At 38.1% G+C, this 16,186-nt stretch overlaps 1 protein-coding gene across 1 annotated transcript in view; it reads right to left on the reverse strand.

Annotated features, from left to right (window-relative positions):
- Window positions 1–16,186, reverse strand: part of TRIM24 (tripartite motif containing 24) — a 63,407-nt gene that overhangs the window by 1,142 nt on the left and 46,079 nt on the right. Inside the window, exons 9-18 of the mRNA XM_065038057.1 lie at window positions 15,048–15,313; window positions 14,261–14,425; window positions 12,570–12,749; window positions 10,089–10,224; window positions 9,214–9,286; window positions 7,511–7,679; window positions 6,658–6,971; window positions 3,844–3,976; window positions 2,371–2,445; window positions 971–1,120 (exon numbers count right to left, since the gene is read on the reverse strand). Of these exons, the coding sequence (XP_064894129.1) occupies window positions 971–1,120; window positions 2,371–2,445; window positions 3,844–3,976; window positions 6,658–6,971; window positions 7,511–7,679; window positions 9,214–9,286; window positions 10,089–10,224; window positions 12,570–12,749; window positions 14,261–14,425; window positions 15,048–15,313 (1,661 nt within the window). The remainder of the gene's footprint in view (window positions 1–970; window positions 1,121–2,370; window positions 2,446–3,843; window positions 3,977–6,657; window positions 6,972–7,510; window positions 7,680–9,213; window positions 9,287–10,088; window positions 10,225–12,569; window positions 12,750–14,260; window positions 14,426–15,047; window positions 15,314–16,186) is intronic.

Genomic DNA, 16,186 nt, shown 5'->3' on the forward strand with positions numbered 1-16,186 from the left:
TTTCTCCAGCTTACAGATCCTTTTTAATTTGGGTGAAATATTTGCTAGCATAGAAGGTGTCCGCAGGATTGCTGGAGAGAGTCCAGCGCAGGGCAGCAAAGATGATAAAGGGAGTGGAACATCTCCCTTATGAGGAAAGGCTGAGGGAGCTGGGGCTCTTTAGTTTGGAGAAGAGGAGCCTGAGGGGTGACCTTATTAATGTTTATAAATGTATAAAAGGTGAGTGTCACGAGGATGGAGCCAGGCTCTTCTCGGTGACAGCCAATGATAGGACAAGGGGTACAAACTGGAACACAAGAGGTTCCACTTAAATTTGAGAAAAAACTTCTTCTCAGTGAGGGTAACAGAGCACTGGAACAGGCTGCCCAGGGAGGTTGTGGAGCCTCCTTCTCTGCAGACATCCAAAACCCGCCTGGACACATTCCTGTGTAACCTCACCTAGGTGCTCCTGCTCTGGCAGAGGATTGGACTAGATGATCTTTTGAGGTCCCTTCCAATCCCTGACATTCTGTGATTAGGCAGTCCTAATTAACATGATTCCCAGTCATGGTGGCTGCACAGTTTCCTGAAGCAAAGGCCACTGTGGTAGCCAGTATTTCCAGCCACCCAGGGTGACTGGATGAGCACTCAACCGAGGCGTTTATTCCTGGTGTAATTCTCTCTCATTTTGTGCTCCACTCAAATACCCACCGTTCAACTGTATGATAAACAGTCGTCCCATTCTTTACCTGCCGTCTTGTCATTCTGTGAGCATGTTTGTTACAATTCTCCTTCCTTCTGTGGAAGGATCTCTGCTGCATACTCATCTAACACCCCCATAGTTTCAAATGTAATCTATGTTTTCACTATAGTCTCATCACCAGCATAAGTTTAACACCATAAATTCTTGTGTTGCCAGTTCTACCCCCACCACAGTTTTCCTGAAAGCAACTAAACCTACAAAACCAGATAAAGCATTTACTTCTCTGACCTCATTAAATTCAGCACAGTTTTGGAAAATCAGTCTGAAATCAGCCACAAAGTCTTCCGGCTTTGTGTAGAATGAATTGGTCGCTTCAAGTCTTTTCTTGATGGTTGACAAGTCCATAGGCTTCTTGATTATTTTGTAGTAATCAGGAACCTAAATGGAGAATAATTTTCTTTTACTGAATGCAGTGATGTTCATTACTTACTGTTTTATAAACCTTTAGCTCTGAGAGAGAGGGCAAGATTTAGTCTCATCTTCAAAGTATGATCCTAAGAACTGCACAGTTTCTGGAGTGAGAGTGATGTATGTTAGTTTTGCTGGCTAAAATATACTCATCCCAATGCCTACTTTAAAATCAAAGAAAAACAAATTAAAACCCCACCTAAATTGACTACATACAATGGAGCAAATGATTTGGATGTTATTTTTGGATGTAGTCAAATGAGCCGTCTTAAAGTTTCACTCTCAAGACAACTGTATGAGAACTCTGGCAACCCACTCAAATGGAGACAGTACAGGGGTTGCTTAAAATGAATTTTGGTCACAAAATATGTCCTTGGAAATGGTGGAAAATTTCAGAGATATCAATGACTTTGGCATCCTCAGCTGTGGTTGCAGGATTAAGATTTATTCTTTCTTTAGAAATTAGAATACATGATATGAAATACAATTATAATATTTTCCCAGTTTTTTATTAACTAGATTCACTTTTTACGATAAATGCTATAATACCTGAATTTAGTAATGCACGACCATCATATTAAACTATTAATCTCTTGTGCCCTTTCTTTTTACTAAACTCTGTGGAATGTACTTCAAAACAAGAATTCTTATTCAAATGGAATACAAAGGTACATAGGAGTATATTACTTATTGATGAATTCCTTTCCCATGGACTTGTACTGAGGAAAATAAAAGAGGTGCTTTTCATCTGATCAGGCTGGTAACTCTGTGTGTCCATGGACTTCTAATGCACCCGGGTATTGTTTACCATTTTAAGCTAATAAATTTCACGCTAATAATAAATTCAATTTCATATTAGTACTATGGAGTACTCTAATTCGCAAAACAAGGTAATTTTTAAAAAAATAACCAAACATATCCCAATTCACCTTTCTAGTGGTATCACTCAGCATTGTGAAACAGCACTTAGTATTTGTGTCTGGCTTTGAAGTACAAAGCAAAATCAGTTCTTGGTGAATTTTACTGGCAAATGCCCTTCCAACTCAATGCTTCAACTTTTAAGTCCCCTTCAGACAGCTTAAGTAAAATTAAACATGCTCAATACACTCAATGTCTATGAAACTTGATTCTGATAATGGACTGTGATGGGACATAAAAATGCCATTAGAAACATATCAATTATGCTACAAATATAAAGCAGCAAGAAGTGAGGTACATACTGTGGGAGGAACTGGATCTTGAAAATCAAGACTCATTTCATGACAGTAGAGGTATAGCAGCAATCTTTCACACTTCTGTGTTGAGAAAAACAGATACCCAAGTAATTATAATTAGAGAATCCTACATGATTTGTTCTAAATTAACAAACTACAGAAAATACCAAACAGATGCTCAGTACTCGCCCCCAAACTCCAAGCAGGAAAGTGAGCACTGAAACTGTACTTGGAAGCAAGATTAACTAGTGGCCTCCAGGGTTCCTTCTCTGCGATAGATACATCATCAACTCTCACATACATGCTAAGAAACCTCATACGGTTACTAACAGTGTTATTCAGCATTTGCTGAGCCCAGTAGACATTCTAAGGAATAAAAAAAGCATGCGTGGCTCTTCATGCTTTATCAATATTCAGAAATAGCAGTAATATTTTTCTAGATCTGGGTATAACTGCTAAGCCTACAGTGCTTTTCGTTAGCAGTGGGAGGGAATATCTTTTCTTTGTGTATCCAAATATTTTAAAGCCTCGGAAGAGATTCTAAAAATGGTTTTGTGTGATTTTATGCTTGCTGATCCTTTATCAGAATATTTACAGGACTTATATTTTTATAAGTTACATTTAAAGCAAAATGCAAAGTTAGGGTTTTTTTTCCTTTTAGATAGCAGCACATGTAAATAATGGTTCTACAGGTAGACTAAGACCCCAAATAAAACACTAATTTCAGTGTATTTACACAAGTTGGCAACTGAAGCCGAGTAAAACACTGCTGAAAGTTGCCAACACAGCTCAAATTTCTTTAAAAGAAAGTTTTAATAATAATGAAATGACTACAAAAAATAAGAAAAACCAAGAAAGGCAAATCCAAACCAAAACCACACCAAGAATCCAAAAGATTGTTGAGCAGTTCAACTGTCTGCTCAAAGGCACGATTGCTTTCTTTTATCTCTGAGGTTTAAGGAAATAACAGAAGTTGGATATCCACTGCCTGCTTTTTAGCTTTTCCATCAGAACATTCAAAGCTGGAAAATTACCAGCAGTTATTCCCAGAGTCTTGTGTTAATCTCTGCAGGATCAGTATTGCATCTCTATATATCTTCATTGTGAAAGAACCACCTTAATTTTTCAAGAAGGATGTTGGCAAAGTGCTTTAAAGACTAAAACCATTCGTTGATAATGTCGATCTATGCCAAATTTGGAGAGTACAAAGAGAACAACTCTCAATGCCAGGTCGCTGTGTACGAGAGCTCTTGTTAGCGACAGCACTTGGTGATTCCCGGAACACAGACCCAGTTCAGAGCAGCAGATCAGAAACGCTTCTCAGACACTCAGCATTCTGCATCATTCAGCCTGTTTACGTGAAGGTTGCTATGATCTCAGAGCTTATTTTAAAAGTTATTTCTCTTTAACATCACTTTTTAAAAGATGAGTACATTTCAGAACACAAGAAGCAGCAAGGCAGTGCTCATTTTATCTTACCCTGCGGTCTATTGGCGCCAAACCCACAGTGTCTTCCAATTTTCTCTTTTCAGAGCTGTGAGCAGGTTTATCACAGTCATATTCAACTTCTGGCTTGGACAAATCCCGACAGAATGTACAAATCCACTCTCCACTAAAGAAGACAAAGAGACACATTGACCCCAGCGATGCAGTGCACTCGTGACAAAAGGCTTTCCACGTATTTCTAGAAAAGTTCCTCATTTGTGGGGTGTTTTTTTGCTGCATCACGTATTATCTTGTTGTTAGTAGTCTCTAAAACACTACAAAAGGCAGAGACTGCTGCCAAAAGTGCTTTTAGAGCTTTGTTTCCTTTTTAATGGCACTGGTGTCATTAATGGTGTTATAACAGAAAAATGGTTCGTCATAATAGACAAATGGTGTCTACCCTTGTTAGTATTGGAATTTTTTGCTTGAGCTTGCAGGATTCAAGCAAAGCACTAATAGTTCTATTTCCTAACATAGAGAGTCTGAATGAATAATACAGAGACCAAACAGAAGGAAAAGTGTTAAGAGTTGTATGGTGAGAACTATATATTTTCTCTACAAGGCTGATCTAACACACATTCCTAATCTACACAGATTACTCGGAACAAGATTTTTTTGGAAAACCAGATATTCTTTACTCCCTAAAACTTTCAGATGCTCCCAATTTTAGCAGTTAGCCTAGAAAAACCCTGCAAATTTAAATGACAGCACAAGTTTACAATAAAAAGTAATTCTGCAAGCTGTGTTTGCTGATTCTCTAATACAAGTTGTGAACCTTGTTGAAAAACTTAGCAAGCCTATGTTTTTAATACAGTTCTTCACAAACGAAACTGGCATGCTTGCAGATAACCACAAGAGGGCTGAATTGCACTGCTTACATAGTAGACAGAATTCAGCAATAACCAGCTAAGGGATCTAACTGTGTGCATTTACTCAGGCATACATTATAATAATATCTTTGTAAATGGGAAACAGTTTCTGCAGCACCTTTTAGTTCGTTTAGTAAGGCAGAAGACTTTCCAAGTTAAAAATACAGTCGTGAATGATGGGCATTTTCCTTCAAAAAGATTTTTACCTTCTACTCTCTTAACACAACACAGTTATTTATATGACAGTGACACCACCGTGCCTGGACTAGCGGCAGAGAAATGACACGGTAGATACACAAAAATAGATACAGGCCATGAGCTAAAGACCTTATGATACAGGAAACATATAAAAGATAGAGGAATGAAGCATTTAAATATCCAAGAATCAGGGAGAATGTGGTGGCTTGGAGTGAAGAAGAAAACATGCAGCAACCTTGTGAATCTATAGGGGAAATTGTTCCATCCACCTGAAGCAAGAATCAAAACTAATACTGAAAGCAGCAGACTGGCACTTCTGACATAATAATAGTGTAATAATTTTGTGTGTTTGAAGGAACTAATGCTGAGAGACTGAAGTTTGTTAAGCAGAGTGTTACAGCTGAAAAAGAAAAACCCACAAAAGTGAGACCAAAAACCTGACACATCTAAAGACAGGAGGAAAATCAAGATAAGCATGGCCTGAAGTCCAGGAACACAGTGCACTTGTATTAAAATGCACCTTTACAGATCTGAACACTTGTCAGGAAAGTTGTTTTTGGCTCGCTTGCCCCTGGACGGCATCACCTCCGTTTCCACAGAATGATCCAGTAAAAAAAGAGACATTTCAAAGCCTTATTCTTGAAGCATTACTTTTGATAGAAAGTGTTGTGAATACATAGTTATCCACCTCCTTAAAGATAACTTTTTTTCCTTGTCAGAAAAGCACTAACGTTTATTAGTTTAAGTGCTTACTGTAACTTTACTGGGTTTTGCTTATGGCACAAAGCTGTAATATAGCATAATCTTATCTAAAAAAACCCACATCGTAATGTGAAGTTTTGAAAGGTAAAAGAAACATTTTAATGTGCAATTTCTAGTTACATTTAAAAGAGCAGAAATGCTTGGAGAATTATGCTTGTTCAGAGTAGCACAGAGATGATCAATGTACTAAACCAAGGTGCTAACCAAATGTTTTACACCAGCAAAGTATGCTGATATTTAATAAGAAAACCTAATATTTTAAGAGCATTAAACAATGAACATGTTACGACAGACATTTTTATCCTTTAATACTAATAAGCTTACTGCATGGCATTTCCAAGTTGGAACGTTGCAAAATGCTGCTTATTTTAATCAAAGACACTAATTCCAGAAGCAAATGCCACCAATGCTTATAACAAGAACAACCTATTTAAGACTGTATTTTGAAACTACTGAAACTGAATAGTTGTGCTGTAACAGGCAATCAAGAAAGCCTACTGGTTATTTCAACACAGAAAGAGATGTTACCAGAAGATACCAGTCGCTACAACCAATGCTTGGAATGTAGCCATGTATAGCACTATAATAACATATATAATTATAGTAATAATATACTTAACACTATATTAGCTTAGATTTTCCTTCTTTTATTATTATTATATTTTATATCATGCTTAAAACATTGTATATCAGATTGGTAATTCTGTGGCCCAATTTTAAAAATAAATGCCCTAGATGTAAGTGGCCTTGCTTAATTGCCAAATAAGTGAAGAGTTTTATTACTGTGGCTGCAAATCTGTAGAATTAAATTGGAGTTTCAATGCGAATTCCAATTTTCACCAATTATTACAACTTCTGGATTCAAGAATTCAAAGCTGACTGCTTCCTTTGAGGCTAAAACTTCTTGCACTGGGTTCCACAATACAAAGCTTATGTCTTTTAAAGCACGTTTAGATGGAATTGAAGGTGTTGTAATTACCTTGGAAAGCTCCTCAGTGAAGGGACATGACAAGAAAGATGGAACACTTTGGGACACTTCTCACAGCAAAGGAGCTCCCCTCCATTTTGACACACTGCACACCAATCTTCATTGGGATCATCCTCTTTTCTGCCCTCCCCGGCGTGGGACGGCCCCATCCACCCCGTCTTCCCGCTGGATGCGTTCTCCTGCAGCATCCCCGGCTGATCATCGGTGCTGTCCGGCGCATCTGTTCTTAAAACAGCTTCATCAGAAGCGGAATTGTGATTGTTATCTAACAGCAACGAAGTAAGTATGCTTCTTGGAAAGGTGGTCTGTAAAAAGAAACAAAGGAAGCCAGAGTGTAAAATTTATGTACATTTACATGACCATAACACAACAAGTAAAATGACCGGAATAACAAATATATATGCAAGCAGCCATACGACTTGCAACAGGCGTGAAAAATTACTACCATACTATAACATCAGGCAACTAAACACAAGAAATTAGCTATGAAAGGCTATTTACCACTCCACTAATAAAAACTAATCTTTGATGCCCCAAAAGTCTAGCAATCTTTTTCATGTATATTACTGCACTATGATTAGAACTTCCTAGTACCCCACGAAAATCTGACGTTTCGTGCCTTACCAGGTTTTCAATGGATAAGGGCATTCAGATTGCACCAGTTAATTAACTGATTTGGCAGCAGAGATAGTTTGATTTTGAATTTCTCCTCTTCCTTTTATTTAGCTTTATGTTTTCCCCTGAATAAGTCCTCAACACAATATTAGGAAATTATTCCATCCCCCAAAAATGCAAAATACCCTCCACCAAAGAGAAAGGAGATCTTGACAACTGTTAATATTACGTTCTGAGGCCGGGATTCCTCTTCCGTTTCTTGCTTCACTACAACAATTGGGAAATCAAAGTTCTCATTTTGCGTGCTCGTCTCCTGTTTAATTTTGATCGGCTCCAGCATAACGACGGGGACTTTGTGTGTAGAATCGGCTCCTGGTGGCCTGCTGGAGGAGCCAGAGCTGTAAATGACAGAAAGAGGTAGGAAAAAAGGAAATTAAGAGTCAGAACTGGATGCCTTTTGTACACAGATGCTTTCCAAGACCTCAGGATGCTAATACATTTTGCTGCTTTGAATCCTGAGCACTACAGTATTACTTTATAGAATACAACACCCAAGTTAATTTTCTTTCATGTATGTTGAAAAGGCATTACAAAAAGGGAAAAATTTTATGGTGCGATTCCACAACCAGCTAATTACTCATGGTTTTACTTCTCATTAGTGCGAGACTTGCAAATAATCTCCAGTTCTTTTAGGTCACACGCAAAAAAGCACTTCCACTGAACATTACCTCACTTTGGAGGATACGCAGCTGTGTTTTTGAGAAGGCCAGTGTTTCTCCAGCGCCAAACTGATCATTGTAAACCACACAAGGGGATAAACCAGATAAAACACATATATACATTATCTTGGAATATCTTGCAGACTTGCAACTCTACCAAAACTAGGCCCTTACTTTTAGAACTGGATCTGTCTTTTCTCATGTGTTTGGTCATAATACAATGAGAATGGACAACCAAACTCAAACCCAGGAGATTACTGGCTTTTCATATGCCCTGGTTTCACCTGGGAGATGGTTTTCTTCCTAGTAGCTGGTATAGTCCTGTGTTTTGGATTTCAAATGAGAATAATGTTGATAACACACTGATGTTTTACTTGTTGCTAAGTAGTCAAGGACCTTTTAGCTTCTAATGCCGTGCCAGGTGCACAAGAATTTTAAATCTAACAAATGAATTCAAGCAGCAGCAGATAGAATCACATTTTTTTTAAACGCAAGTAAAAGACTCTTCAGACAGATACTTAAACAGTTCGTAAGAGTCCTTCACAGAATTCACCACGTGAATGGAAGCGAGTAAAATGTATTCTATATTAACAAGCATCTGCATTCCCATTTCGAGCATGATGAATTCCACCTGATTTTTCTCTGCATGAAAAATTAATCTCATGTCAGATGTGTGCTCTGATTTATCAGAACATATCAATGGAACTGTGCTCTTCAAACAACATTGTGTAACTCTATTTGTTCATTAATATTCCATCACTAAGAGATAAAAGCATTTGTGTAGACTCTCCGTAGATATCCAGTGCTCACTTAACTAACTGTATTATGGCAGAAAATGCTTAATAACCCTCTTTGTAACAACAGTTCCTTAAATCTGAAGTCATGTATAGTTTCATGAGGACTTTCAATATGCAACTTTTTCCTTTAGCTGATTTTTCCAAATTTAAAACCTAAATTAGAATTGGCATTCTTTTAATAATGCCAATCTAGCCATCGTTTACAGAGTTAATACATTTTTAGATGTGCTATTAATACATTTCAAATGAAATTACTACTTTTAGAATGCAAAGAGTGCGGTAATAACCATCAAGCCTGTCCTGTTAACAGAGAAGGTGAGGCAAATTGACTTCTATATGCATTAAAGGGAGAAGAGACCAAGACATCATCTATGGAGGCTGAAGTTACATTTTATTCTTTCCCACTCTTTCCTTACCTCTCTCTGCTCCCAACACTGGAGGCACTGGGTGAACGAATTGGAGGGTGTATGTTTGTCACACTGACTCCTCCTAGGACAGAAGAATCAGATTAGAACAAAACACAGGTCTTTGCCAAGTCTGAGATGTGATCCAGAGAAGTACACAGGTTTGGGGCAAAATTTCTGCTGTGGTGTCATTTATTTATATTATTATTATTATTATTATTATTATTATTATTATTATTATTATTATTATTATTATTATTATTAACCCATATCTCATTTAATCTCATGAATGTTGAATGAGTGCTCACTGTGAATTCACACTCATGTAGCCTCATTACATGAAAGGAAAAACAAAGCAGATTTTAGCAAAATGCACCAGGCATGGTGACAGAAATCCAAGTCCACCGCATGTAGCTATGCAGAACAATCACCTCTCTGATCGACTTGTGTCAGTGCTGCACTACCCTTCCAGTGAAAAAGTTTTTCTGGCATCCAAATTGAACTTCCCAAGTCACCATTTGTAGCCAATGTCTTCTGTTACATCCTATCTTGCTTTTTCAAATACTTGTCTCCTACCACAGCTTCTAGTTTTTAATTTGGTGCACCCCTAAGAGTGACATTTTTCTGTGGATTTCTATGCAACTTGCTAAAATCTGCTGGTTTTCCCTCCATGTTTTTAAGATCTGGCAACTTACTTCTGTTCACAGGACTAAAATATTGCTCAACTTTACCTCCTGCTAGGGTTTCTACAACTTCGCCTTTGTTTCCATATTTCTCATCTTTGATATAAAATAGAAGTAACTAATTCTGATACCAGTGTTAACATTGCCACATTACATTTTCTTCCATTATACCACAAACAGAAAACCGCACCCCATTCCAATTACCTGAGAGGCCTGGTGATGGTACCGATGAATTTGGTGACTGCACAGTTCTGTTCGAAGGGGGTTTTGGCTGATTCTGCTCTGCAGTGCCATCCTTCCTTACAACGTTATCCAGTGTGATGTTTCCTGAACAATCAATCTAAATGTGGCGAAGAGAGGGGAAGCATTTACTGTTAGGAGAGAAAACCAAACCAAACCAAACCACAACAACATTCCCCAAACAACAACAACAAGTAAACACCCCATGCTTCTGCCATACTGTTATTTTGAAGGTGAAGGCTAAAATGTATCTCAGCTAACTTTAGCCACACAAAAAGCGAGGTGGTTACATTACAACAGGTCATCCTGCTTTCTCTAAAAATAAAAGAAATGGCCCAATCGAGGCAGTGATTCATTTTAAGACGAGATGATTGTGCAAGAGCCAATTTTTCCCCATCAGCTACACAGAAGGCTTACATTAGACAGGTAGCTTTCACACATTAAAGTATGAGACGAATTTTTTATCTCCATACCTTCTTTTGACATGCTCATGTTATATCCTCCAAAAAAAGACAATAAACAATACACAAACTATCCATTAATTTACTAACCCAAGGGCCACTCAATTCCATCTGTCCCAAAATACCTTCAGGGTAGAGGCCAAGCATATTGACGCAAAACGCAAACAGCAAACCAGCACTTGTTCTTTCCACCCACAGCCCAGGCTCAACACCTGAACTCAGTTCTAGGAGCTCCCAATTTACCACTCTGATTTTCTGTAAAAATCACACATTCTGGTTTGACAGAGGAATGCCCTTGTGAAATATTAGGGGTTTTGCAATACTTAAGATCATGTTTGATAAGAAAATAGGTCACGTTGGTATCAGTTTTCTCAAACAGACACCTCACAAATCTACTGGTATCAACTGTATTGACCACGGAAAGTCTAGTTTATAAATAGAAATCATCTGAAGTGTATGCACGTCTGCAGTGATCTCAGCCATCTATCTTAATAGCACAAACGTAACCATATACAAGTAGAAGAGTTCATAATAATACTGTGCACAAAAACCAGTATGCTAACACGTCTCACAGACTCAGTAGTTTTATGATCATGTTGTGTAGTTCACCTTTTAAGCCTGACAGATACTGTGTGTACTCTATGTATTCTGTTTAAAAAAAAACAGAATCCTTTTATCTGTTAGTTTATTGGTGAGAACAGAAGACAGATGGGAGAAACAGGGACAACAACAATTTATGACTAGAAAAAGCATATTTCAGGTATCTACAAACCTTGGGCCGCAAAAATAGGCTCAGCAGTTATTTGAAAGAATAAAGTCAACTGACTAAAATTCAACAGCTCTAACACAGACCTCTGACAAACATGTACCAATAAGAAACTATGAAAGAGAAGTTCAGAAATTTAAGAAAATATGATCTTATGATGCTCCTTTTGTCACCTGCTCACAGGCATGTTAGGCGATATATGAAGAAAAGAAATATCAAAAGGAAAAGATATAAGGCATATATCCAGGATACTAACAATTAATACCTAAGACAGCCCTTTCAATAAGGTGCAAATATATTAAAAAAATGTTAATAATTTACCAGAAATATCATCAGCAAACCAGTGCTATCTATGGGCACTGGTAAAGAAAAGCTAACTCATTTTTGTTAGTATCAGTATGGGGGATGGGGGGGAAATATGCAGCATCCAAATTAACAAGGGTAATTACAATTACAACCTGCAATGTTATTTTTCTTAGTTGTCCTAACAGCCATCTCCCAGAACAGTTCCAACTATTACCAGCATCATGTAGGCAATCCTGCACTGTTATCTGGAACAGTCTCGTTTTGACAAACAGAGGAAAAATTTCAGACCCAAAGGGTTTGTTCTGGTTTTGGCTGGAGTAGAGTTAATTTTCTTCCTAGTAGTTGGTACAGTGCTCTGTTTTGGATGTAGTATGAGAACACTGGTAACACACTGATGTTTGAGGTGTTGCTAAGGTAGTCAAGGACTTGGCTTCTCACACTACGCCAGGTGCACAAGAAGCTGGGAGGGGGCACAGCCAGGACAGCTGACCCAAACTGGCCACAAGGATATTCAATACCATATGTCATGCTCAGTATAAAAGCTGGGGCAAGAAGAAGGAAGTGGGGGACATTCAGAGCAATGGTATTTGTCTTCCCAAATAACCATTATGTGTGATGGAACCCTGCTTTCCTGGAGATGGATGAACACCTGCCTTCCCATGGGAAGTGGTGAATTAATTCCTTTTTTTGCTTTGCTTGCATGTATGACTTTTGTTTTACCTATTAAACCCACTTCTGTTCTTCTGATGCTCTCCCCCGACCCACCAGGTGGGAGTGAGCAAGCAGCTAAAGTGGCTGTGTGATGTTTAGCTGCCAGCTGGGGTTAAACCACAACAGGTTTCTACTTTTCACAAACATTAAGACTTACTTCAAAATATAATCCATAAAACACAGCTCTTACGTTACACTTACATCAGGAAGTGATGGCAGATTGTAGGAGCTACCCACTGGAGAACTCAAATCAATGACAGGGGGACCGTATGTCTTCCCATCACATTCTACAGCACTAGTGACTGTAGGGCTGGACGGAGTAGACGTTGTGCTGCTTGCAGTAGAAAGGGCAGTTGAAGATTGCCCACTACCAATCTGCCACTAAAAAGAAAAGACGATAATCCACAATTCAGCATTATATTTTTTTCAACAGACCCCATCACCTACGTACACTAGTTCTAACTCAGCAGCTAAACAAGCAGGCTTAGTTCAGTAAACTGAATTCAAACATAAACCCCTGATTTATTCTGAAGTTATCTAATTTCAAGAACCAATCTTACACGACAAGGGAAGATGACAAGCAGTTGAAAATTATGAATAGAAGAAATGAATGGGAATTCTTACATTCAAACCTATATCTTGATGTTAAGTATCTATTAATATTTCATGCTGCATTGACAGTCTTGTGGGAGAAATGTAACAGTTTTAGTGAAATAAATGCATCACAGATAATAGGCTGAATGCACAACCACTCCAATGCTTTATTAAGTAAATAGCTATAGTGTCACTTGGATGTCATCAAGCATTTGATGTCATGCTTCCCTTAACAACTTAAAGTGATTAAGCATTTGAAATGCTGACTGTATCTCCACTCACATATGTGTTTTACCACCAAAATATGAAGCGCACAGTCAAGTCAGACTAAATTTCTTTCTCATTTAGACATATACAATTTTCAATGAGTTTAATAGAATTTCATGGCAAACAGAGGCAAAATTTGACTCTGCTCAATCCCTTTTTAGTCAGTCATTGTATTTACTGGTCCCTAGTTTCAGAAAGGCATTACTAGATAATGAACATACTTGAAAGAAAGGCTTCCAGACAGGCCAATCCTCTTTTCAGAGGCACAGAAGTGACTTAGTTTTTGTTACTACAGGTTCTCTTAAATATTGTATAGCTTTCTTCATTTTTAACTCTGACATCATAAGCATTGCAAACATGAATGGTATTACTCCACTTCTCAAATCACAATCTTCACTTGATTCTTGCCTGCTTTCTTCTAGTGACATGAGTTTCTCCTTCCTTCCACATACCCAACTACTCACATGTTAAGATGAAGATTTGCCTTCCTGAACACTCAGAAAACATGTCAAGTGTTTGCTCCCGCTCCAGTTCAACTGCTGATTAGGTAGGTATTTATCAGTCTTACTCAGTAGGGGTGACAAAATTGTGGACTTTATTTTCTTGCCTCATCTGTAGAAGCTCAGATTTGGCACACTCTGGAGAATGGTGGCAGCTGTAGTTTTTTAGTCAAGCTGTTACCTGGTTCCCAGTGAAATCACTAAGATCAAGCTAAATAATGGGATTTTCTAGTTGTCTGTTCACCAACTGTAGTGTGCAGACCACGGCCATGTTAAGTTTTGAATAAGTGGCCAGAACAGTAACAGCAAACAAGAGAATGAAACACCTACATAGCACACAGTGGCTCACTTCTGTAATGCTTCAGCTGCTTAGAACTGTCAAAATTAAAGAAACTCGACAGTTATCTCATCAAGAAAACTGTGGGTATCTCTGTTCTAACTGAAAAGAACGCTAGAAACTTAAAAAGATAATATAAAGCACATTTTATGTTTTGTTTCTACACAGGAGTGAAAAGGGAAAAGAAACTCTACCTGTTTTATAGCTTGCTGGGCCAAGAACGCCATCTGCAATGGGTTGGGCTTTATTGCTTGCCTTGGTGGGTTCTGATTTTGGGGAAATCTCATCTGTTGTGCAGGAAGAGCTGAACCATTGGGCTTGGGGCTGTGATTCTGAAAATGAATCAAGCGGGGAGGTGCCTGCATGAAAACAAGTAAAGAATTCCGCAAGTTAGCTGGTACCTATTCTAGGTATTTTTACCAAGTGGCCCTTTTAAACTTCTTAAACGCTTTACAAATCAGATGCAAACAAATAGTACCACACCATTTATCTGAATGAGCACACAATACATTGATTTTCCATGTTAAAAACAAAACTCAGTAGATGGTTTTGAGTTATTCTGATAGAACAAATGCAGATACATCACAAGAATCAATGAGAGTATTTCCAAACTGGAAAGAGATACGGGAGAATCACAGAGTTTTATGCTAAAAAGTCAGGGAAAAATAACTTTTTAATCATTTGACAAAAATACAAAATATGTAGCTCGACACTATATATGGTGGGACACATTATGATTTTTTTAATTAATAAAAATAGGCTGAGTGCTACCACACATTCTGCCAGACAAGTTTAAAATGCCCATTCAGTTCCCAGTAAGGAAAATGTTCCTTAACCCATTTACATAGCCACATGTTACAGATGAAGCTATCTGCACTTATGTAGCTAAATTTCATTTCTTTCTTTTTTCTTATCTTTCTTTACTTTCTCCTTCAGTGCCATAGTAAAAAAGAGTCTTCTCTGGAAATAGTAATGACTTACGTGATGAGAAGCAGGAGGCTGCTGCATGGCTCCTGGCATTCTTGGATTTGGTAAAACTACCGGACCTGCTCTGCGCTGAGCTTGCTGTCTCTGAGCCATGACCTGTTGCTGCATGTGCTGGAGCCGAAGCTGAGCTAAGCTTATCTGTGTTGGGAACTTAGACAGCTGGTTGGAAGGTAAGCTGCCTGGTGGCTGCAAGTTTGTTTCCATCACAGGGCTCTTGGGCATATTTGGTGGGGTTTCTTTATCTTCAATTACCAAAGAACCTGGTTTAAACACAACAAAATTAATACAAAAATATTGTAGTTAGCAGTAATGCTATTTTTCACAAATATTTTATGCTATGCAGTCACTGTTTGTTATTGTCTTGTAACAAATGGATAAACATGAGAGGTCTCAGATTGTTTTGTTTGTTTCCCTAGTCACTAATTGCATTTTATAGCCAATTGTCTTGTGCAACAACCTTCTCTATATGGTGGATTCTCCTAGGAAGGTGTCCTGGCCTCTCCAGAAGAGCAAAGGAGCACAGTTTCAATGGGAAAGAATATCCTGATCTGATCATTCGATAAAAAGATTTAACTATATAAATGAAACTGTGATCCTTTCTAGCCTGAGTCAACACCATGGAATACTCAAATGGTACTCTTCAGTTGCTACACACCACCAAATCTAGGATGTGATAGGCATCTCCAGGAGATGTTTTACATCTTTCCACTGACTTGGAAGGAAATCTGACTAGACAGGTAACTTTCAGACAATAACGTTGGGTGAGAGAATTTATCTGAAGAGATATATACTGTGATTACGTTAAACACTCATGAAAAATTTTGGATACCCCATTCAAGAAGGATGATGGCCAACCGGAACCGATTTTGATTTGATTCAAGGGAATAGCACACTGTTTGTACAGAAAAGGACAAAGGTACTTACTTTATTTAAAAGGAAGTGAAGTAGGGAAAGTTATGGCCCAAGACAGAGAGTGTAAAAATTCCAATGATCTGTGGAAGGTTACACAAAGGCTTTTCAATACAAGTGGGGAGACTGACACTTCATACTCCCTTTTCTGTCTCAGAAATTAGGGTGGCTTCCCAGGAGAGTTCACCTCACAAGGTAAGTACACCATGTGATAGCCTGACAAT

Source organism: Columba livia, chromosome 1 (assembly GCF_036013475.1).
Source record: "Columba livia isolate bColLiv1 breed racing homer chromosome 1, bColLiv1.pat.W.v2, whole genome shotgun sequence".
Classification (NCBI taxonomy): domain Eukaryota; kingdom Metazoa; phylum Chordata; class Aves; order Columbiformes; family Columbidae; genus Columba; species Columba livia.